We start from the raw sequence: 24,455 nt of genomic DNA on the forward strand, positions 1-24,455 counted from the left end.
GAGCCGGGTGGTGCTAAGTAAACCGGACCTTAAAAAACAACCGCTAGGGCGGCGCCTGTGGCTCAGTGAGTAGGGCGCCGTCCCCATATACCGAGGGTGGCAGGTTCAAACCCAGCCCCGGCTGAACTGCAACCAAAAAATAGCCGGGAGTTGTGGCGGGCGCCTGTAGTCCCAGCTGCTCGGGAGACTGAGGCAGGAGAATCGCTGAAGCCCAAGAGCTAGAGGTTGCTGTGAGTCCTGTGACATCATGGCACTCTACTGAAGGTGGTAAAGTGAGACTCTGTCTCTACAAAAAAAAAAAAAACAACCGCTAAGAACCACAGCTGTTCTTCGCAAACTGCCGGACGCCACTGGACTCGCTCACAAGTCGCGGGGTTTGTGTGACATATTCAGGTAGACCTCAGCCTCGGGGCTAGCACACGACAGAGCTGCAGTTACGAAGCAGAAACTAGAATCCAGGCAGCGGCACAGCAGGGACAGAAACGCCCTCGAAAGCTCCGGGTTCCAGTTTCCATCAGGAGCTGTTCCAGGCCGAGGGACTCCGAGGTGCCAAAGCTCGGGGCCTCTAGGTTCCGTGGTCCTGAAATAACAAAGTACCAAGGTTCGGGGGTCCCGAGGTTCCGGGATCTGGGATTCCGGCGAACAGCAACAGAAGTGGCACCGGCCCCAGACCGGTGGACCCGTCCCAAGACGCTCCGCGCCGAAGCCCATTGGCCAGCGGCCTGCCCGCACTGCCCACGTGGACGCGGCACGTGACGCGTCCCGGAAGTCACCCGGCAGCTGGGCCCAGGCACCCGAGGTTCGGCTGTGCCAGTGGCGGGTGGCGGCGGCAGCGGCGGCATGTTCACGGCGGGAGCAGAGAGTCTGCTCCGGCAGGCCAGGTGCGGAGAAGCTGTGGCCCGGCCTCCCTCCCGCACCTCTCCATAGGGGCGCCGGGCCTATGTCCGGACGCCGGTGACTTGCGGGAGCCTGGCTGGACCGGTCCCCAAGATTCGGGGGACCAGGAAGGCGGCACGCCGGCCCGGCATGGGGTGCGGCGGTCGGGGAAGTGCCCAGCTGGGTCCCCAGAGGCGTTACACCTGAGGAGAGCTGGGGAGGATGATAGAAGGAAGTCAGGGGGTGGGACCAGGTGACAATCTGGTCAAAGGCCCAATGGTGAGAACCTCACGTCTGGCGGGAAGTACAGTAGCCAGAAGCTGATGGTTGCTTCAGACTCCAGAGCACGCACGTTGGCAGCTTATGCTGTGGGGCGTGGGGGAGTCCTGGGCGGATTTCTTGATTTAGAAAGCTCCCTCTCGCGCATATATATTGGCTAAGTTGAGAAATGACCCACTATTTTCTTTTGCCAGACTGTTTCTGTTATTCCCAGTAACTTAGTGGGTAGCCCCCTCCTCACTAATCAGTCATGGGAGAAAGCAGGGTGTAAGTCAGGACTGAAAAGTCCCACAGCCAACCAGACGGTCAAGACTTGATACTACTTGTTTTAAAGAAGAAAATGCACCAGAACCAGAACTACAAGCCCCTGGTAAACTTAAAATCAAACCAATCGATCTGGATTCAGAGCTGGACTAACTGGTGGGAAAGACTAGGATGGTTGAAGTTGCTGTAATTATAGTCAGCAAAGTCATGAAAGTAGATTTAAGTTCTAAAATCTGTGGACAGGACAGCAGTCTCTGGTCAAAATAACCCTCAAGGCTGGGTGCACTGGCTCTTGCTTGTACTCCCAAGCACTTTGGGAGGCTGAATCCAGAAGATTGCTTGAGCCCAAGGAGTTCAGTACCTGCTTGGGCAAAATCGGAAGCCCCAGTTTAAGAAAAAAAACTTGAAAATCTCTTGGTAGGTGTGCAGTACCATCTCCCAATAAGCCCCACCCACTACTTTCCTTTCAATAGTGGACAGATGTGTGGTTTATTTAAATTCAGGGACTGAATTAAATGAAAAAATACTGGCATCTCACTCAGCATGTTCACCCCAAAGTACTAACAAGTACTTTGTACAGGGAGACAAGTAAAAACAAACCCACTGGAACTTCATTCCCCACTTACATTTTACTCAGGTCGTAAAGTTGGGGAATGAAAGGCAAAAGAAATTAGCCTTCACTACTTAAATTTCTGTTTTTGTGTCAGTCTTGGGTGGGCATGTTGAAGATAGAGTATGTTTGAGTTGCCCTAACTACAATACAGGCCTTCTCTGTTCAGGTTTCTAGAAGGTTAATAACCTATCAGTTGGAGATTACTAGTTTTCACAATATACTTTATTTCTGGTGGCATTTTGAAATAAACAGGTATGGCAGTGGTTTTCAACCTGTGGATCTCGGCATTAGGAAGGTTGAGAACCACTGAGCTATGGGATAGGCACAGTGGCTCATGCTTATAATTTCAATACTTTGGGAGGCTGAGGCAGGAGGATCACTTGAGGCCAGGAGTTTGAGATCAGCCTGGGAAATATATTTTTCTACAAAAAGTAAAAAATTAGCTGGACTTGTTGGCACATGCCTACAAGTCCTCTGGAGCCTGAGGCAGGAGGATCACTTGATAAGACTGGGAGTGATCACACCACTGCACTCCACCCAGGCAACAGAGGGAGACCCTGTCTCTAGTAAACAGCTACAGTGTGAGAGTCAGGATGTAGAATGAACTTTAGTTTCTCTAAATACATCAAAGATATGGAAAGCTAGGGTGGAAAATGTTATAAAAAAAAAAAAAAATCTCTGTAAGCTGAAAGATGACAAAAATGGGATACAGATAGTGGCCTGGAGGTATGGAGGGAGGGCACAGCAAGGTGGGGAGGTATCTAGGAGGAAGAGTGGGGTGTGTTTTAGGTAGGATCTCCAGGGGTCCTCAAACTTTTTAAACAGGGGGCCAGTTCACTGTCCCTCAGACCGTTGGAGGGCCGGACTATAGTTTAAAAACAAATATGAACAAATTCCTATGCACACTGTGCATATCTTATTTTGAAATAAAAAAACAAAATGGGAACAAATACAATCACACCACCACATGTGGCCTGTGGGCCATAGTTTGAGGATCCCTGATAAGCAAAGGGGCAGAAGCCAGAGAAATAGGACTTGATGGTTGGGGAAGAAAGAAAGGGCCAGGGCCACATAAGCAACATTAGGGTTCACAGGAGTTTGGATTTGAAAGCAGTGGGGAGCTATTGAAGGGTTAGGATTTTTAGAAAGAAGCCTTACATTGAGAGGATTGCAAGACAAATCTGGGAGCTTCCTCCTCAGTCTTGTTTAGTGTTTGTGGTTTAAACATTAAACACAAACCTAGACTCTGTCTTCCTCTCTTTCTTTCCTCACATAGTATATACCTGTTCTTTTCTTTTTAGGTGACTGAAAATGATTCTGGCCAGCTTATGTTAAAAAAAAGGAAATGAGGGCTAAAGGGTGGTGAGCAAATTATTGGTATTTATCTTACAACCCTCAAGGAAAGGCAGAAAACAGGTGAGGTGGGGCACTTAAGACCTCAGCCCTACACACTCATCAAATCTCAGCCCCAGATGCTGGGACTCCCTGTTTCGGGCTCCCAGTTCCCGGCTCAGGCAACTGGAAGCCAGAGGGGCTGGCAGCCACATAGGGGGCCTTCTTACCTCCCAGAGGTACCCAGTGCAATAGCTCCTTCACATTTTATCTTTTCTTACCTTTTAAACTGAATAGAAACCTAAAAGGAGGTTCCTATTTTGAGACTTTGTTCAGGATATTGTGGCCAGTGCTTAATAGATTTTAAATTAAGCTAATTGAGTATTAGAGTAAGAAATTATGATAGGCTTTACCTTACAGTATGTTGGAATATTTACTCTTTAATATATAAGGTTTAACTGTTCCCAGAAGTGAAAGGATCGCTGAAGACATCTTTTAAAAAGCAACTTTAGACTAAATTTCCTCCTTTTGAATGAGGCTCTTAAAAATGGTTTTTGTTTGTTTGTTCCTGGAATAGCTAAATATGAATGCATGGCATTTCCATTACTGAGGTTTGTCAGAGTATATCATGGCAGTGATAGATCCCCAAATCCCAGCAGAGAGGTTTGGGTCATCAGCGAGTTTATCTCAAGGCATTGTAAGTAGTGGGACCACAATTCCCCCCCCACACACACACCCAGCTTTCTCTTTGCTAAAGTGGTTTTTCTCCCAGCCCAAGAGTCATTCTGGTGTGGTTCAAGTAGCACCCAGGTCCTGACACCCTCTTTGTTTAGGGAGGTCCAGGATGAGGAACTGCAGAGGTTCTGTTCCCGGATCAGTGTACTGCTGCAAGAGGAAAACTTGGGGCCTGATGCTATTGACTCTCTGCGGAGGCTTTTCCTCATTGTCTCAGCCACCAAGTACAACCGGAGGTAAGTACAGTCCCTGCTTGGGCCAGACTCCTAACGTGGTGTTAAGATGACCTTGTCTGTGCCCAACAGTTGGTGCAAACGCACCCTGGTCTTGAGTAGTGTTAAGATGACCTTGTCTGTACCCAACAGTTGGTGCAAACGCACCCTGGTCTTGAGTCCTGTATGTGCTTAAACAGTGTTGAAGGTCCTCATGTATAAAACACTTTGTACAGGCCAGCTTTTCTGGGCTGCTGGGTGCTATTGCTGGGGCCATGACATGTCACCACTACTGGAGTCTCACCTTACAGGCTGGAGAAGACATGTGTAGACCTGCTGCAGTCCACCCTCTGCCTGCCTGTGTGCCCCGAGCCGCTCCAGGTTCTCTGTGCCGCCATCCTAAAAGAGATGTCACCCTCCGACAGCCTGAGCCTGTCCTGTGACCGCACCCAGAACACCTGGCAGCTGAGCCTGGTGGCCTCCGTGCTCTTGGCCCAGGTAACGTGATCATCACCACTCCAGTAGGCCATCCTGCTCTGCAGGTCCTGGACTAGGAGCACCTAGGCTGGCCTGCATCAGGGCACATAGCACACATCGCATGGCCTGCTTGGCTTGGGTTCCCATTCCATTCAGTAGTTTTGTCACTATCTCAGGTGTGCTGAACACCTGGCCCTTGGAATTACAGAACAAGCAGACACATGCCTACTCCTGTACCCCTCCTTCCTATCTTCCTGTGGTCCTTGAGAAGTGGCCATTCCTGGACTCTGGTAAAGATCAAGTCAGGCCACAGGTCAGGGACACATAGGGGTGGCATTAGCTAGGCTAATAGACCAGTAGCATTTAGAATTTTATGGTTCCTGTTCTAGATGTCCACAAACTTGTCACTGTGAGAGAAGCTCAGCAGAGAAGATGGGTTTTAGTTTGTAAAAGACAGCCTAAGATGCATGAGCCTGAGAGGAAAGCTTGCCTCCAGCATACCACACCTGTCCCACTCGCAGGTACTTCCTGGAAGGGCAGGGGCAGCCTTGCCATCTGGTAAACAAGGTGCTGAGCCACACATGGATGGGCAGCTGTTTGGGCCGTCATGGTGCTGGCCAGTAGCACTATGTCCTGGTTATGGCCACCTGTAAAATTGCAGAGTAGAAGGAACGGCACAATGGAGCCCAGGCCTCTGTCCCTATACCCCATCATTATTTGAAAACAAATCCCAGACATGACATTTCCATACTTTGCTGCATTTCTCTTGAAGATAAGGCCTTGCTGTTCCTTTCCTGGCAGTGTGTTTGTGCAGGATATAGGCCAGGTTCCTGTAGTCCCCCAGCCTAGAATGAGTTGGCTGCGCAAGGCAGGATCCCTGTCCCTCCACAGTTGGAGTTTTTGCCCCTACCTCACTGGAGGGGCTCGGGCAGATCCAGGCTCAGAGTCTCTGCCAAGTTGGCCACCAGGTGGCCGCGGAGGCTGTTGCACACTCCATAAATGTGAGGGAGAGCTGATCTTGTGGAGCACTGAGGCAGGTCAGCACTTGGCATCTGGTTGCGTTTAATTTGCAGGGCAACAGGAGAGATGAGGTCAGAACCGTGGCTCAGCACATCCTGAGAGCCCTGGAGAGCCGGCAGCCTGAAGGGCCCAGCCTGAGGCACCTTCTCCCCATCGTGTCAAAGGTTGTGGGCCTCAGCCCTGGCATCCTCCAGGAGGGTACGTGGGCCCTGTCCAAGAGGGTGTGGGCCAGGTGGGTGGCCAGAAGGCTGAGGCCATGGGGCCTGTGGGAGCAGCTGCCAGTTTTCTGAGAAAGCTCTACAGCATCACATAGCACAGGGCATCCACAGGTTTAACCATTTCCCTCCATATGAACCACTCCCTTTGCAGACCAGACCACCCTGCTCAGCAAGAAACTCATTGACTGGCTTCGATACGCCAGCATCCAGCAAGGGCTCCCACACTCTAGTGGCTTCTTCTCTGCATCCAGGGCCCGGCAGGTGAGGCTGGAGCTGCTCTCAGATCTCAGGGGACTCAGGACTCCAAAACCTCCCCCAGGCAGCCCTGCTGGGCATTGGCCCCCATTTCCTGCCTCCACTTGAGGGCTTAGGTCAGGCAGGTCACAGCCCCCAGCTCATGTGGCTCTGGGCTCATGGTTGACACTGGGGGCCTGTGGAGGAGGGTGTGGCATCCTGAAGAGAGTGGCTGCTGCCCAAGGCTGCAGGGTGGCATCAGGGCAGAGCATGGCCACACATATCTTGGGTCTCATGTCCCTGGGCTGTGCTTGAACTTACGTTCTCCAGAGGGTTCTCCTCTGCCCTCCTGAGTGGCATGAGAGCTTTCTCCCAGCTTTAGTCCCCTCTGTATGCCCTGGTCCAGGAAGCCCTACAGCCCTGCCCATCTTTTCCCTGCAGCCAGGCCCCATCACTGAAGTGGATGGGGCAGTGGCCACAGACTTTTTCACGGTGCTGTCCATGGGCCACCACTTTACGGAGGACCAATGGCTGAATGTGCAGGCTTTCTCAATGCTACAGGCCTGGCTACTGCACGGCAGCCCTGAGGGCCCGGGTGCCCCAGACACAGGTGTGCCAAGGGCAGGAGGCAGCTCCACTGGGGGGCTGGGGCAGGTGTGCTGTGTGTTGAATGAGTAGGAGACAGGGAGGAGGCAGGTGGGACAGCAGGAGGCCAGCAGCAAAGGTTTGCAGACTCAGAGCTGAGCTGAGCACCCTGCCCAGAGTCGTGGGCATCCTCGGCCACCACCAGGAGGTCTCCTCAGACATACTGGTGACCATCACAATGTGCATGGAGAAGCCAGAGCAGTAAGATTGTCGGCACTGGGACAACTTTGCTGAACTGCTGGTCTGCTACCAACGTGTGAGGGAAGAAACCTCAACTACGCTGAAGGGCGTTGCGTGACAAGGAAAGCTGGAGGCAGCCCAGGCACCCCAAGATGCTGACCCTCTCTCCATGCCCCTGGGAGACCAGCCAGAGCACATCCTCCTGCATTGCCATGTAGGAACAGCAAGTGTATCCCTGCTTGGGGAGCCACACACTGACTGTCCCACTGAGAGTCTTCTCCTTATGCAGATGACAAGTCGGAGCTGGAGGGCTCTACCCTATCAGTGATTTCTGCCACTTCTGCCACCAGCCGCCTGCTGCCCCCCCGGGAGCGGCTAAGGGAGGTGGCCTTTGAGTACTGCCAGCGCCTCATTGAGCAGAGCACCCGACGTAAGTCCCTGTTAATTCTGGCCCAGCCTGGGGTGCTGTCCTCTCCAAGGTGTATTCAGGGGCAGCAGTTTTCCACCGAGCTGCCCCTGGGGCGCTGGGGACCCTGGACTCAAGCTTGGAGCAGGAGGCTGCTGCTTTGTTTGCAGGCTCAGCCTGGGGACCTTCAGGCTATGCCCCAACCCCCACCTTGAGTCTCCCCATGGCCTGCCCAACCCTGCCCCTCCTCTCCCAGTCCTCACCTAGAGCTTTTAGAACATTTCCATGGCTGAGGCAGAGCCAAGCTGTCTTTCCTCCATCCTACAGGAGCTCTGAGGAAGGGGGACTCAGACCTGCAGAAGGCCGTAAGTGGACACGCGTTCAGGGGTGCAGAGATGGCAGCTCTAGACCCATCCTAACATCGCCTTGTGTGCCCACAGTGCCTGGTGGAGGCCGTGCTGGTCCTGGACGTGCTGTGCCGGCAGGACCCCTCCTTCCTGTACCGTACCATCTCCTGCCTGAAGGCTCTGCACGGGCGGCTGAGTGGGGATCTGGCCTCTGTGCGGGTGCTGCTGCCACTGGCCCACTTTTTCCTGACACATGGTGAGCACACCTGGTGGGGCGGCTGTGTCATATTGGAGCATGGCTCCTTCCCCCAGGGCTTTAATTTTGGAGTGTCGTTTCTTTTGTGGACTACTAGCGCTAGGTGGTGGCAACTTTTGACTCTTTAACGGCAAAATAAAACATCATCAGTCCCAAAATACACTGCCATGATACTGGCCTGTGAAACCCAAATGTTGAGGAGCTAGCAGCTTCCAAAGATTGTATTACTCAGAGGTGCTGCCTGCGGCCTCTGGGAGATGGAAAACAGTGTATGGCTTAACCAGTGTCCTTGAGTAGGGTATCTCAGAACCTTTGTTGTCCTGGAGACTTGGCCTGAGACTCTTAGGGGCCAGAGAGAAGCATTTCAAGACAAGTTTAAGGTGCTGATGTGGATTGGGGCAGTGCATGCTGATGGCTTCTGATTTCTCACAGGAGAGGCAGCTGCAGTGGACTCAGAAGCCATCTACCAGCACCTGTTCACCAGGGTCCCGGCCGAGCGCTTCCACAGCCCCTTGCTGGCCTTTGAGTTCATCCAGTTCTGCAGGGACAACCTGCACCTGTTTGGCGGGAATCTCAGCGTCCTCAAACTGACTTTCCCTAACCTCTTTAAGGCACATTGGGCATCCTTGGGTGCAGGGGGGCAGGTGCCCAGATCTTTTCCCTCTTGATGGTGCCTCCAGGAGAGAGTGGCTGTGGGTATAGAGCCCAGTGGGTCCCAGGCCTGGAATATGGGGTGCAGGGTAAGGTGAGGGGCCCAGGGGTATCTGCACGATCTCTTGTAAACAGTGTCACCATCAGAGAAAATTGTAAGCGGGTCCTATGGGAAGGGTAATTACATGAGGCCTGGTGAGTTCTCATAAAAACCTGTGTAGGCTTATGGTGCTGGTGGCTCTGGGTTTTGATGCATCTTTTGCAACCAGCACTTCACTGTAGCTTTTTAAACCCAGTTAGAGACTGTATCTTATTTCTAGAGAAGAGCAATGCTGGGTGAGAAGTGCTTAATTTGTTTATATAAGAAGGTGGTGGAGGGGCAGAGCCAGGGCCTCTGTGGCGATGGTGGACTGACAGCAGCAGGGGGATCCTGGCTGCCTGCCCCCTGCAGCCCCCGGTGCCGGGCCCATCTGAGCCCTGTGTTTGCCATGCAGTTCCTGGCCTGGAATAGCCCACCCCTCACCTCAGAGTTTGTGGAGCTCCTGCCAGCTCTGGTGGACTCTGGCACAGCTGTGGAGATGCTACACTCGCTGCTGGACCTGCCCTGCCTGACCGCAGCCCTAGACCTGCAGCTCAGGTAGGTCCCCACTTGTACCCTCTGCCAGCCCCCCTTGTGCCAGCCAACCAGCTGTTCACCTCTCTTCACCACTCCTGACCCTTGCACAGCCCCTCCAAGGCAGGACACATCTTTGACACCCTCCTCCAGCCACTGGGGGCAGCCCCTGAGCCCTGCAGCTCCTCAGCCTTCTCTGTAATCACTGCGAGCTGCCTGTGGGCTCTTGCCCCCTGCCCCTCCCTGTCACCCCAGAGCATGGCTGGATCAGGGTGCTATGTGTCATAGTGACACCAGCTCACCTCTCCCTGACAAATGGGTGCCCTTGAAGGCAGGGCCCGAATCAGACTCTGGGTGGCCTGTGCCAAAAGCCCATGTCTCACCTGGCCTCAGACATCTGCACTAACAGGTCGTGGCCATCTGCATCCGAGAGGCCACTCTGGGATACCTCCCTCAGGATCCCCAGCTGCCTGGAGGCCTTCCGGGACCCACAGTTTCAGGGTCTTTTCCAGCACCTGTTGCGCCCCAAGGCCAGCGGCACCATAGAGAGGTAGGGGCCTTGGGTAGGGGAACTGCCAACAGCTCAGTGTGCCCCAGATCTGCCACTGTCCTGGGTACACTGGTGTATTGGGGTCTTCCTGAGCCCTGTGGGAGCAGGTGGTCATGAGGAATGCGGAACAGCGAGTTGCAGGCTTGAGGACAGTGATGGGGAGGCCACCTGTGACAATCCCTGATGTCTGTCCCCTCCACCTCTTGCAGGCATCAGCCTATGAGGTCACATGGGTTCATGTGTTCAGAGTGTATCTGTGGCCATTGGGTCAAGGGAGTGAGTGGGTACTCAGTGGGCCACTCCTCATGTCCCCAGGTTGGCACCACTCTACCAGTTGCTGCAGCCCATGGCCAGCTGCGCTCGGGTGGCCCAGTGTGCTGAGGCCGTGCCCACCCTGCTCCACATGTTCTTTTCAGCAGTGACCCAGGTGAGCCTACTGCCTGGGACCCTATTGCCATGGGCCTCACACAACTGGTGACAGAGGGCTGGCCCAGAGCAGGGACCGTGGTGTCACCCTTAATCTCTGCAAAGGTTAATCTGCCTCACGACCTGTCCATGACCACTCTGAGGGTCAGGGAGGTTCACAGGGAAAGGGCCAGGTCCTATCTCCTGTCCCCAGGATGGACCAGTGGTTTAGCTGTAGCCAGAGCAGTCTGTCCCTTATACCCCTGCCACCTCTAAGGTCTCTGCCTCCAGGGCCAAAATAAAGGTTACCACAGGCCAGTTGGTCCCACCTGGGCTCTACGAACCTGTCTGGCCAGCAGGGAATAGGAATGGGGCCAGGCCGTCTAGGCCTTGTGGGCGGGACATAGCAGGGGAGCATAGGTCTGCCCCAGGCGCTTGCTTTCTCTCTCACCCGCCTCCTCCCAGGCCCAGTGTGGCCTAGGAGGGCAGAGGACAAGGAGTTTCTGCCCCCTCCAGATGGTCTGTGGTGGGCATGGGGCTGAGTAGTGCTTTCTTGATCTCCAGGTCACCAATGGGTCCCTGACCAACCAGCTGGCACTCCTGCTCCTAGAGAGAAGTGACTCACTTTACCAAGTCCCGCAGTACGAAGCCTGTGTGCACAGGTGGGCACTGCTGCAACCCCCATATCCCTTGAGCAGGTGTTGCTACCCCTCATGTTGGCATGTCACATCTTGGATTTTTAACTTCCTTCCCCCACTCTTCAGGCTGGCCCTCAGCAACCTCAGGTCCTGCCATCCTCCCCATCCCTATGTATCCCCTGCCATTCCCTCTCTCAAGCCCACGGTCTCCATGTGCTGGATTGGGGCCCTCTTGCAGACCCTCTATCCCCAGGGATGGTTCTCTCCAAAGGCCTGATGCTGTAGGCGTGGCATCCTCCACTCGAGCCCAGTCCTAGGACAGTGCTGATCTCAGCCTTCTTCCCTGGGGATGGGGGTGACGAGGGTACAGCCTTCACTTGGCTGCTCAGATGCTTCCCTGTTCACTTCTGGGTTCTTGCTACCCATGGAGTGGCTGGGAGGCTCAGGTCTGCACAAAGCATACAGAGAGCCCCCAGCAGCCTGGTGTTCTGGGCAGGGTGCTGAGCTCCCAGTTCCTGGTCCTGTGCAAGCTGAAGCCCTCTCTGGTGGTCGAGCTGGCCAGAGACCTCCTGGAGTTCCTGGGCAGTGTGAGCAGCATCCATAGCAGAGCAAGCATGGTCACCAGCGTGGTAAGGCCAGGCACTAGCTTCTCACAGACGCCCTGATGGAGGTCTGAAAAGAGGCTGAGCCTCTGTCCCTGGACCTAGGTGTGGGCTGTTGGTGAGTACCTGTCAGTGACCTGTGACCGGAGGTGCACTGTGGAGCAGATCAACAAGTTCTTCGAAGCCCTGGAGGCCCTGCTGTTTGAGGTCACCCAGTCCCGTCCTTCTACCACCCTGCCTAGATGTCCACCACAGGTTGTCACCGTGCTTATGACCACACTTACTAAGCTGGCCTCCCGGAGCCAAGACCTAATCCCCAGGTGCCTGGTCAGGGGGTGGGGAGAGAAAAACCCGCCGGCCTTGTATAGAGAAAGATGTGGCTTCTGAGGTTCTAGTCTCCAGAAATAGCCTCATCTGTGCAGAGTCTGGGGTGGACACAGGCAGCTGCGCCATGCCAGCTGGGCTGACCAGGGTGGTGTGGGCACTGCCAAGAGGGCTAGCCCTCTATGCAGACCCCTTTCTGCTGAGAGGAATGTCTGCAGCTAACTGGCTGGGACCCCCTCATCTCTAGGGTCTCTCTGTTACTGTCAAAGATGAGAACCCTGGCCCAGAGCCCAGCTTCCAACTGCTCACAAGTTGAAGAGGGCGCAGAAGCCATCCGTACCCGGGCCACAGAACTGCTGAACCTGCTGAAGATGCCCAGCGTGGCCCAGTTTGTGCTCACACCGAGCATGGAGGTGTGTAGTCCCCGCTACCACCGTGACATCAACACGGCCTTGCCTCTGGCCCTGGGCATGGTCACCCGGCTGATGGAGAAGGAGGCCGGCCTCCTGCCAGGGTGAAGGGACAGTGACCGGGTGGACACTGACTTGCACATTAAGAGCCTAGGGCACCAGCAAGGTATTAGGGACAAGCTGCTGGCTTTAGTGACAAGAGGAATTCAGCAAGTCCTGGGCAAGGTGGGCTTAGTGCCCTCAGTGGCAGACTTATCCCTTTTTTAGCTCCTGGGGCTGGTCCCTAAGCTCTTGGCTCTGGTGGCTGAGTTGGGCTGTAGCTCTTTTCCTGGGCTGGATGGAACTGCTTGGTTTGTCCTGTTGTCCTTATGTCTGGACAGTATTTTTATACAGCAAAAATAAATATCCCTTACACAGTGTCTGTGTGAGCAGTGCAGAGTCTGTTACATCTCCCTCCCTGAACCCAGGCAGAAGCCAATACCCTGGGCTGTTCTAGCTCAGGCCTTGTATATAAGGGCATGCTGCCTCAGCACCAGCATCCCTGATGTGACAGAAAAGACATCACTCACATGATCAGTGAGGCAGGGAGGTGTGGCTCTACCAACAGGGTAGCTCCCATGGGACAGTGTGCTTGGTCAGGTTCCTTTTTGATGCTCCTGAACAGTGCGAAGATGCAGGAACACCCAGTGGGCCCTACCCTGGGGAGGAAAGCCAGGGCCCAGCAGGTGGGATGCTGCAGCTGCAGGCACCTGCATCATCCAAGTCGGGAACACATGCTGGGTGTGGAGGGCCAAGGCAGCAGCACCCCGCCCCTTCTGAGACCTTCTGCCAACTGTACCCACAGGTCATCACGCTGCCTTGGGGTCTTAAGCCCCAAACCCCTGCACATCAACCCCCTCCCCAACTCCACTAGGATGGGGGAGGGCTCAGCCACACGTGGCACCACTCTACCATGGATGCTGTGGGAAACCAGATAGTGGGCACTGCTGGGGAGGTCCTGCCCTTCCTGGGGACAGAGCAGCGGGCATCTGAGTGGGCCTGCCCCCGTCCCTTTTCCCCCAGCTTCCCCCTTGCACAGTCCTCAAGTCTGGGTTCTAGCCCCAGCAAGCACTAGTGCATCCACACAGCCGATCTGCACCCCAGGAAAGGAAGTATGTGCCTGGGGACTTTGCCCATGAGACCTAGGCACAGTTGGCCCTTGCAGGCTTTTATGGGCTATGTCAGAGCATGTCACCATGGCAGTGCATGACGGGATTTACAAATACAGATGCATGCACCCACGCGTACACAGGCTACCACCCACACATGCATACACATGCACATAACGTGTGAGAGAGAGTTTCCTGGTGGCTGCCCTGGGATGGATACCTCAGTGAACCCTCAGCCCCGGGCTCCTGCCCCTGAAGTGGGGACTTAACCTGACTTGAATGTGGCAGGGCTGCCCCTAACCCCTGGCTCCTAGGCACAGGGCTCCCAAGCACTCACTTGTAGGGCCCAAGGCTGAGGCCACTTGGGCAGCTGCACCAGGCTCTGGTGGGAAGGTAGCTGCAGGGCTGCCCAGCTCATCTGGGTGACAAGGCCTCCAGGTGCCCACAGTGGCCCCTTGACACATCCCTAGTACCAGGGAAGGTCTGCTTCCATGGTGTGCTGAGGGCAGCCAGGACAGGGGCAAGGCTTAAAATAAACTTCAATTTTAGAACAGTTTCAGATTTACAGAGAAGTTGATGAACCTTAGAAACATTTGCTAAATGAAAGAATCCAGACACAAAAGGTCTTATATGACATCTACACAAGAGGTGTGTCCACACAGACAGAATATTATAGTAGTTGCTGGTCCTGGAGCACGAGAGGAAGGAAGTAATTCCCTAAAGGGCATAGTTCTCCACTGGGGATGATGGTAATGTTTAGAACTAGATAGTGGTGATATTGTGAATGTACTAAAGCTATTGAATTAATACACTGAAATTTTATATGAATTTCACATTAATTTAAAAAGTGTGAACTGAATCCTGACAAAGTGTAATTTATCAATCAATAGTAAATACCAATGTCAATTTTTAGGATTTGTTACTATGCTAAAGTGGAGGAAGCGGATGAAGGGTACTCAGAACTACTATTTTTGCAAATTCCTATGGATGAATAATTATTTCATAATAAAATGCTTTTAAGAAAACAAAACCAAAACCCATAATGAAGTGTGATTTTTCACAATTTTGTAGATGGGGTGGGGCTTGACTGAGATACTCTTGCACATGGGACCCCTGGAGTCACTCTTGGGACTATTATCACCTGGAAGCTCAGCAAGGGCCAGAATGTCCCCATGGCTGCCCTCACAAGTCCTGCACATTAGCTAGGGTGTCTCAAGCATCCAAGGGCTAGGCATGCCTCTCCCTCCTGAAGCAACTCCTTTTCACATGGCTAGATTCTAAGAGCAGGAAAGCATAAGCCAAAGGCCCTTAAGCCTGCCTTCAAGTCCCAGGGTATCACTTTTGCTGCATCTTATTGGTCAGAACAAGCCACAAGATCAGGGTTAATTCCAGGGAGAAACTTTTCCACTTTGCCAGAGGAACTGCTGGTAGCCAACTTTGGAAATTAATTACCATGGTCTTTCTTCTGGCCACTACAATCCACACCCCTCTTCCCTGAAAAATACACTCAAATCCCTTCCCCAAAAGTCTCCCCCCTTAAGGCAGTGGATGAAGTCCAGGATTTTGCCATCTGTACTAGTCCAGATACAGCAGAGCATCAGACCTAGGAGACATTCTTCTCACTCTGTCACCAGGCTGGAGTGCAGTGGTACAGTCATAGCTACCTGCAACCTCAGACTCCTATGTTCAAGTGACCCTTCTGCCTCAGCCTCCCAAGTGGCTTGGATTATAGGAATGTGCCACCATGCCTAACTTTTTACTATTTTTTGTAGAGACAGAGTCTTGCTATGTTGCCCAGGCTGGTCTCAAACTCCTAGCTTCAAGCTATCCACCCACCTTGGCCTCTCAAAGTACTAAGTGCTGGGATTACAGGTCTGAGTTGCTATGCCTAGCAAGTGAGACATTTTTAACAATTCTATAACATGCATGTCACTAAGATTCTAGGGAATAAAAGAGAAGAGGCAGGAGAAATATCTGACGAGAAAATGGCCAAGAATTTTCCAACAAGCAACTAAATTGTAAACTGGCGGGTCATTGATCACATATAGATTCAGTCAGCAACTAGAAGACACCACACACAAATCTAGTTAGCAAAAGATGGAAAACATTGGTTTAAGTCAGTTAAGGAAATCTCTCACTACTCATTAGCTTACCACTAATTTGACTGAGTAGATACTATAATGGATGGACACTGGAGAGGATACAGACTTTATGGGATTAATTCAGGAAAGTCATGAATAACAATGACATGGTAAAAGCAACAAACTCGGGGAAGGAGAAGAATCTGATTTCCAGAGTTGCCACATAATATTGTAAATTTCACGTTAAAAAAACACAGAGAAGGTAAGCCTACTAGACAAAGCAAAAATGAGCTATTATAAATATGTTTAAAGAACTAAAGGATTGTCCATGCAAAGTTGGAGGCAAAAGGAAAAAAAAAAAAATTAAAGGAAACCATGGCTGGAGCACTAAAGGATAAAGTATGACAATGATATCTCACTAAATAAAGAATATCAATAAAAAGATAGAAATTTTTAAAAATAAACCAAATAAAAATTCCGGAGTTCAAAAGCCCAATAACTGAAATGAAAAATTCGGTAGAGTGTCTCAATAGCAGACCTGAGCTGTTAGAAGTAAGAATTAGCAAACTTAGAGATAATTCATTTGAGTTTAGTGAAGAGAAATAAAAAAGAATAAGGAAAAATTAACAGTTTCAGAGACCTGTAGGACACCATCAAGCATATTAATATACATAAAATGGGAATTTCAGAAGAAGAAGAGTGGTAAAGTGGGGGGAAAAGAGTTTTTGAAGAAATAATATCTGGCCACTTCCCTAATATGATGAAAAATATTAATGTACATATCTAAGAAGGTCAAAGAACCTCAGGTATGATAACGTCAAAGTGACCACACCTGAACTCATAGTCAAACTGTCAAAAGACAAAGAGAGAACCTTGAAAGCAGAAAGAAAAAAAAAATTACTCATCACATTAAAGGGATCCTAAATATAATGATTTCTCATCAGAAGCCAAGGAGCAGAAGGCAATACAGGATGACATATTCAAAGTGCCACAAGAAAAAGGCTGTCAACCAAGAATTCTATAACCAGCAAAACCATCCTTCACAAATGAATGGAAATTAAGATATTTCCAGTAAACAAAAGCTGAAGAGATTTGTCAATAGCAGACCTGCTCTATGATACTAAAGGGATTTCTTTAGACTTAAAGGACTCTGAAAAGCAATTCAAATCCATATGAAGAAATAAAGAATACCAGTTATATATTTACATAAGTAAATATAAAATAGAATATAAATGGGCGGCGCCTGTGGCTCAGTCGGTAAGGCACCGGCCCCATATACCAAGGGTGGCAGGTTCAAACCCAGCCCCGGCCAAACTGCAACCAAAAAATAGCCGGGCGTTGTGGCGGGCGCCTGTAGTCCCAGCTGCTTGGGAGGCTGAGGCAAAAGAATCGCTTAAGCCCAGGAGTTGGAGGTTGCTGTGAGCTGTGTGAGGCCACAGCACTCTACTGAGGGCCATAAAGTGAGACTCTGTCTCTACAAAAAAAAAAAAAAAAGAATATAAATGTATTTCTTCCTCTTTTATTCTCCTAATTTAAAAGATAACTGAATAAAGAAATAATTATAAAATTGTGTTTGTGGGCTAATTAATGCTGAAAGATATAGTTTACGTAACAATAATAGCACAAAGTATTGGTGAGGGAGCTGACCCATATTAGAAAAAAGTTTCTGCATTTATTGAAAATAATTTGGTATTCGCCTAAATGAGATTATTTTAAATTAAGGTGTTCATTGTAGTTCCTAGTTGCAACCAAGAAAATAACTCAAAAGATATTGCAAAGGGAACTAAAAGGGAGTTAAAGTAGAAAATAACATAAAAGTAAATGAAGGAATAAAGCAACAAAGACTCAAGACACTCAAGAGAATAAGTTGTAAAAAGGCAGACATAAACCCTACCTTATTAATCAAATGTAAATGGATTAAACATCATTAAATGAAACATCATTAAAGGTAAATGGATTAAATACCTAAATTAAAAAGGAGATTGGGGTGGTGCCTGTGGCTCAGTGAGTGGGGTGCTGGCCCCATATACTGAGGCCACCCTGAGTTCGAACCCAGCCCTGGCCAAACTGCAACAATAAAAAAAATAAAAAACTTAAAAAAAAAAAAAAAAAAAGGAGAGATTGGGGGCGGCACCTGTGGCTCAGTGGGAAGGGCGCCGGCCCCTATACCAAGGATGGCGGGTTGAAACCCAGCCCCAGCCAAACTGCAACAAAAAACTAGCATTGTGGTGGGCCCCTGTAGTCCCAGCTACTCAGGAGGCAAGAGAATCGCCTAAGCCCAAGGAGTTGGAGGTTGCTGTAAGCTGTGATGCCACAGCGCCACAGCACTCTACCAAGGGTTAATAAGTGAGACTCTGTGTCAAAAAAAAAAAAAAAAAGGAGAGATTGGGAGAATGTATTTTTTAAAGTATGAGCTAACTATGTGCTACCTATAAGAAACACACTTTAGATTCTAGATTCAAAGACATAGGAATTTAAAAAATGGAAAAATATGTACTATGCAAACAGTAACCAAAAGAAAGCAGTACTGGCTATAATAATATCAAACAAGATAAACTTTAAGGCAAAAATTATTACTGGAGACAAGAGGAACATTTTATAATTTTAAATAATCAATCCATTAGAAGATACAACTATTACAAGTATCAGAGATCCAAAAGGCACAAAGCAAAAGCCGACATGTTTGAAGGGGGGAATAGGCAATTCAATAATAATAGTTGGAGACATCAATACCCCACTTTCAATAATGTTGGACATCTAGGCAGTAGATGAGCAAGTATAAATAGAAGACCGGAATGCCACTATAAACCAATTAGACATACCAGACAGTTACAGAACACCCCACCCAACAACAGTTAAATTACTCATTCAACTCACATGTCCATGGGATAGTCTCCAAGATACAAAATACATGCTCAGACCACAATGGGAGGAAATTAAAAATAACAAAGAAATTTGGGAAATTCACAAAGATATGGAAATTAACACCCTTAAATAACCAATCAGCCAAATAAGAAGGCACAGGCAGGGGAGAAAATACTTTGAGGGGACTAAAACGAAAACGTAACATTTCACCAATTATTTTTCAAAAAGCCACTGAAACATCAGTTAGGATAAGTCACCATATTGCACTGCTATAGAAGCACACACAACAGCTAAGGGTATAATAAAACCTTGTAGAGTTGATATTGCTGAATGACTTCTAGATAAAAAGTCAGTAAAAGAAATCACAGAAATGCACCAAACAATACAGTAATATGTCAAAATAAAGATTTAGCTCCAAATATGACTGAATTAATACCTCATCTGCATAATTGCATTTTTGTCTTTCAAATAAATGAATCTACAGATTTGCCTTGCTATTTTGCTTGTATCCATTTGTTTTTAGCACTAATATCATAGATGCTTTTATATGTGAAAGCATAACAATAAACACAAACAGGGCAGAGTTATGCTAAATATTTAATTACCTTTTTTGACTTGATGGCATATCCTAGAACAACTATGTTGATTATTTGCACTGTTGGTCTGGCTTTTAAAGACAGCAAGCTCTGGCTGTCTTTAAAAAGAAAAAGAAAACTGCAACTTGAACTTTACCTTAAAAATGTAAACAATGTAACCTCATATTAATTTGAAATTAAAAAAAAGCAATGGTGAGTTGCACCAACTGTACTAATAGCCATTGTATTCTTCCCACATACACACTCACAGATTTTTAAAAAGTATAATTTCATATAAGAATGTCCTTGATGAAGCATAAGAAATACCAATTCTTTAAAAATCTGTACTCTTTTTTTTTTTTTTTTTTGTGGGTTTTGGCCAGGGCTGGGTTTGAACCTGCCACCTTCGGCATATGGGATCGGCACCCTACCACTTTGAGCCACAGGTGCCGCCCAAAAATCTGTACTCTTGAGTACTAGTCCTTTTAATATCTTATATGACTGAATGGAACATAATCATAAGCACTTCTGCACACCAAAAAGTGTGTTGACTGCCTTAGAGGAAAAGCACTTATGTGATGATAGTTTGAGTTGTAAGCTGAACCAGTCAATTTTTTCTAGCAAACACTTTTACTTGAAAGAACGGCAAGCTATGGTTATTCAGACTTAGGTATTTGGCAGATATTTTCTAGGAAATGAATAAAGTGTCACTTTAAGGAAAACAACTGAGAGTATTTGTTGCCAATGATAAAATCTGATCTTTCAAATGAAAGAGTTTGGGGAGGTGTGTATTTTGAGCTGTTAAACTTCCCAGTAACCAATGGTGAGGTTGATGGTAATATTACTGAATGCTGTATGAAATGTTCAACCTTTCTCCCTCTAATTTCTCCATCTTTTTATTCTTCTATGGCAATGGTTCTCAACCTTCCTGATGCTGTGGCCCTTTAATACAGTTCCTGTGGGTCATGACCCATAGGTTGAGAACCGCTGCTCTATGGTTAATTCTGGGTAAATTATTCAGAACTTTTTTCTAGTTTTTTAATCTTCTCCTTTGTGTTTAATCTCTTCTTTAATACTTCACTGATTTTTAAAATTTCAATTTAAATCTAGTCTTCAAAATTTCAATGACTAGATTGAAGTGATGGTTGCATAATATATCCTAAAACCACTGAACAGTACAACATCAGTTGGTGAATTGTTGTTGTTGTTGTTGCAGTTTTTGGCTGGGGCTGGGCTTGAACCCTCCACCTCTGGCATATGGGGCCGGCGCCCTACCCCTTTGAGTCACAGGCGCCACCCTCAGTTGGTGAATTGTATGGTATGTGAATTACATCCCAATAAAGCCATTATAATTTTTCAATAACTCTAGTTTTCACTTCTAGAAGTTCATCTGCTTTGCTGTTGTCCATCACGTGTACAGACCCAAAATCATCACAATCATTGATTCCCGGCATGCTCTCATTTTTGGTCTATGCATAGCCCTCTTTTGTTTTTATTAATCACCAGATAATATAATGAATACAAATGAACTCACCACCCACTATCAGAATGCAAACACTAGAAACATCCTACATCTGTCTATATGTTCCTACCCTGTCCATTCTCGTGCACATCCACCTGACTCCTGGACCAGTATCCTGAATGGCTTTCTAAAATATAGGAGTTTTCCCCCCACATAAATAGGAAATTTCTCAAAGTATATTGCTCCCTTTTATTTACCTTTAGCCTTATAAAACAGTATCATACTGCAATAAACCTTTTCAGAGTTATTTTTTGTTCAGCATTACATTGGTAAACTTTGTCCATATCATTCCAGGTAGCTGAATTTGTTCCACAAATTAGAGTTACTAACACCCTGCTCCAATCTACCAACACCTCATCCTGGATTGAAGTGAGGACCTCTCATCTGACTTTCCTGCTCTGTCCTGCCACTCTTTAGGACATTCTCAATACAACAGCCTAAGTAATTCTATTAACATTTCAGTCATACTATGTATCTTGTAACTTCTTTGCTCAAAAGCCTCTAATAATAGATTCCTTTCTCAGCCAGACTAGAATCCATAATCCCTATAACAATCTATGAGGCTCTTCTTGGTTTGGGCCCCATACACTGTCTGATCAGACACCCGGGACCGTCCCTGATGTAACCAGCTTCAGCCACACTAGCCTTCCCTTCTTGTTCCTAGGCCACAAATGCTCTCAGCCTCAGGCCTTTGTACTCACTGCTCCTTCTACTGGGAATGCTCTTTCCCTAGATGTCCATGTAGCATGTTCTCCTAGTTCAAGCTGCTTGTTCAAATGACACCTTATTAAGCCTTTCCACACCACGTATGAAATAATAACACCTTCACCCCATCCTCAATTTTCACCCACACACTCCCTCTCCCATGTGCCCTGCATTATTTTTCTCTCCAGCATCTATCACTGATGTGTTCCATATTTACCTATACATTTATTTATCGTCAACCTAGAAAAACTAGAATTTAAGTTCTAAGATGTGAAGGACACTGTGTCTTTTGTTCATGCATTTATCCTCATTGATTTTCTGCCCACTTGATTTATCAATTACTGACACATTTATGCTAAGCGCTCCTCCTTTATGATAGGGGATTCATCCATTTCTCCCTCCGGTTGCATAGATTTTGCTATATATATTTTGAGAATATGTGATTAGGCACATACAAGTTTAGAATTGTTTCATCTTCCTGGTGAACAGAACTTTTAATTACTTTATAAGCCTAATATATCTTCGTCCATCTTTTATCTTTAGCCTTTCTGCATCCTTGTTTTAGGCATCCTTTATGGGTTCTGCATCCTTCATATTTCTCAGACATATGAAGCTAGATTGTATCTAGCTTGGCAATCCTTTTGTCCTTTAACCAGTAAGTTTAGTCCATACATGTTATGATTCCAGATAATTTTGAATAAATTTCTACAATCTTAGTGCTACTTGACTATTCTTTTTTTTTTTTTTTGAGACAGAGTTTCACTGTCACCCAGGCTAGAGTGCAGTGGTGTGATCATAGCTCACTGCAACCTCAAACTCTAAGGTTCAAGTGATCCTCCTGCCTCAGCCTCCCAAGAAGCTGGGACTACAAGCACCTGTCACTATGCCTAATTTTTCTATTTTTAGTAGAGATGGGGTCTTGCTCTTGCTTAGGCTAGTCTTGAACTCCTGAGCTCAAGTGATCCTCCCACCTCACCCTTCCACAGTACTAGGATTATAGGCATTAGCCATGGTGCCCAGCTTATTTTCTTTTTCTTTACTTTTTTAAGAGATAGGATCTCACTCTGTCACCTAGGCTACAGTGCAGTGGCATGATCATAGCTTCTGAACTCCTTGCCTTAAGCAATCCTCCTGCCTTAGCCTCCCAAAGTGCTGGAATTACAACATTAGCCATCACACACAGCCTATCTGTCCATTTTGTTTGTTTTTCTTTCATTGAGTTTTTATTTTCTTTATTCTATGTTTATGCTCTACTGGTTTCAAATTTCAACACATATTCTGAATGATGTCTAAAGTTAATCAGTAGCATTAGTATCCTCTAAATTAAACAATGCAAGGACCTTAGAACATTTTACCTCCTATCACCACTTCCTTCTGGCTTACATGCAATTTAGTGTCCTGAATTTTCCCACTACCCTTTTATTTAAACACCTCCCAAGTTAGACATTACTATTGTTGTTTTATATGGTATCTTCATGTTTCTCTACATTTGTAAATATATTTATCTGCCATACTTACATCCAGACCTTCCATCATCGTAATGATTTTCCTACTTCTTGAAGTACAATTTTCGCAAGTTTCTAAGTGTCCAACAGTATTGTAAATTCCCTTACTTTTGTCTGAAAGTGTCTTAAAATTTATCTTTATTCTTCAAAGACATGTTGGGTAGGTTTAGAATTCTAGATTGACATTTTATCTTGATCCTTTGCAGAAGTTACCCTGTTGGGTAGTCTCCATCGTTGTTGTGGGGGAGGCTAGTATCTAGTTGAAATGTCTTTTCTGGAAATCTATACTACTTTCTGGCAGCTTTTAAAATCACTTGTTTGCCTCTGGGATCCTGTAATTTCATATCAATACACTTAAGTGTAGACTTCTTTTATTCTCCTGGGATTCATCAATCATCCTGTAACAATTTGCGTCTTTCATCAATTCTGGAAAATGCTCAGCTATTATCTGTTTAAATATTGCTTCCCAATTTTTCTACCTCTGAACTCCAGGTAACTTAAGTTGCACCTTCTTATCCTAGTCTCTTTGTCTCTCAACCTTTCTTTTCATATTTCCTATCTCACTCTTCTCATTGCTTTAAGAGGAATTTCTTCAACTCTTTTTTCCAGCTCATTATATTTTCATCAGTTCAATCTGCTTATTAATTTTTTCTGAGTTCTTAGTTATTTTTAATTTCTAAGAGATGTATTTACTTCAAATCTTCCTAGCCAATTGGAAAATCTTATTCCTTAGATCACATTTCTAACTCCTGATGTCACTTCTATAAGCATATTCCACTCGTTTTATGTTCTGTAAATACTTCCAATAGCTGAAGTCTTTGCAGGTCTCATTCAGCTATTATTGTTTCTGGTAATCTGATCATGGTGCTTGTTATTTCCATTTTGTGATTTTTTTGGTAAAGAACTCACTCATTACAATGTTATCTGCTGGAGTCCTAGGAAGCCTGGAAGCCTGGAAACCTGGGTTGAGGATGTGTTCGGTAGAGGAAATTTCCGGTAGAGGAAATTCTCTATTGCTATTGCCAGATGCCTGGGAACACTATTTTTAACCAAATGCTCAGCTTGTGTGTACTCATATCATCCAGACATTGTAAGTTGACCCCAAAACTGCATAAGAACTACCATATGAATACATATTTTTAAAAAATAATTATTTATTTATTTTAATTTATTTATTTTAATTATTTATTTATTTTTTTAGAGACAGTCTCACTCTGTCTCTCTTGGTAGAGTGTTGTGGCGTCACAGCTCACAGCAACCTCCAGCTCTTCAGCTTCCCGAGTAGCTGGGACTACAGGCGCCCACCACAATGCCCAGCTATTTTTTGTTGCACTTTGGCCGGAGCCAGGTTCGAACCCACCACCCCCAGTATATGAGGCCAGTGCCCTACTCACTGAGCCACAAGCACCGCCCATGAATTCAGATTTTGAGAAGATACTTTGTCCTGCTTCACATAGAGCCAAAGCCACCCAGAAATACTGTCTTACCATTTTCTTTTAAGGGTAGACTTCTATGGTGGCTCACAGTCTGGAGTCAAAGTGCCAAAGTTCAAATCTGGCTTTGTCTCCCAATGGCAGATAGAATGAGTGATCTCAATCTCTCTTTCCTCTGGAGGAGTATTACACATGTACACCCTTGGTACGGCCTCACAGTTGGGGGCATGTCTTCACCCACACCTTAATTCAGCGCTTGGCCAAAAGACTTGTTTTGACCAACAGGATGTCAGCAGAGGTGACAGAAGCCTGAAATGTACTTGTCAGGCCTGTC

The 24,455-nt window shown here is 47.5% G+C and overlaps 1 protein-coding gene across 4 annotated transcripts; it reads left to right on the top strand.

The window, feature by feature from the left end:
• Window positions 1-12,706, top strand: AP5Z1 (adaptor related protein complex 5 subunit zeta 1). 4 transcript variants are annotated; one of them, XM_053555829.1, is made up of 17 exons: window positions 1-881; window positions 4,198-4,335; window positions 4,623-4,809; window positions 5,862-6,006; window positions 6,178-6,287; window positions 6,702-6,870; window positions 7,375-7,515; window positions 7,819-7,856; window positions 7,932-8,094; window positions 8,527-8,705; window positions 9,240-9,382; window positions 9,690-9,908; window positions 10,224-10,335; window positions 10,878-10,975; window positions 11,448-11,580; window positions 11,659-11,873; window positions 12,125-12,706. In XM_053555829.1, exons 1-17 carry the CDS (start codon window positions 841-843, stop codon window positions 12,393-12,395), a joined length of 2,502 nt encoding a protein of 833 aa, XP_053411804.1. In that variant the 5' UTR covers window positions 1-840; the 3' UTR covers window positions 12,396-12,706. The 4 variants fall into 4 exon arrangements, with proteins under 4 accessions (XP_053411804.1, XP_053411807.1, XP_053411806.1 ...); XM_053555830.1 differs by having other exon boundaries at window positions 7-881; window positions 9,768-9,908; XM_053555831.1 differs by lacking the exon at window positions 9,690-9,908 and having other exon boundaries at window positions 6-881.
• Window positions 12,707-24,455: the final 11,749 nt, after the last annotated feature.

The sequence above is a fragment of the Nycticebus coucang genome, chromosome 12 (genome assembly GCF_027406575.1).
Source record: "Nycticebus coucang isolate mNycCou1 chromosome 12, mNycCou1.pri, whole genome shotgun sequence".
NCBI lineage: Eukaryota > Metazoa > Chordata > Mammalia > Primates > Lorisidae > Nycticebus > Nycticebus coucang.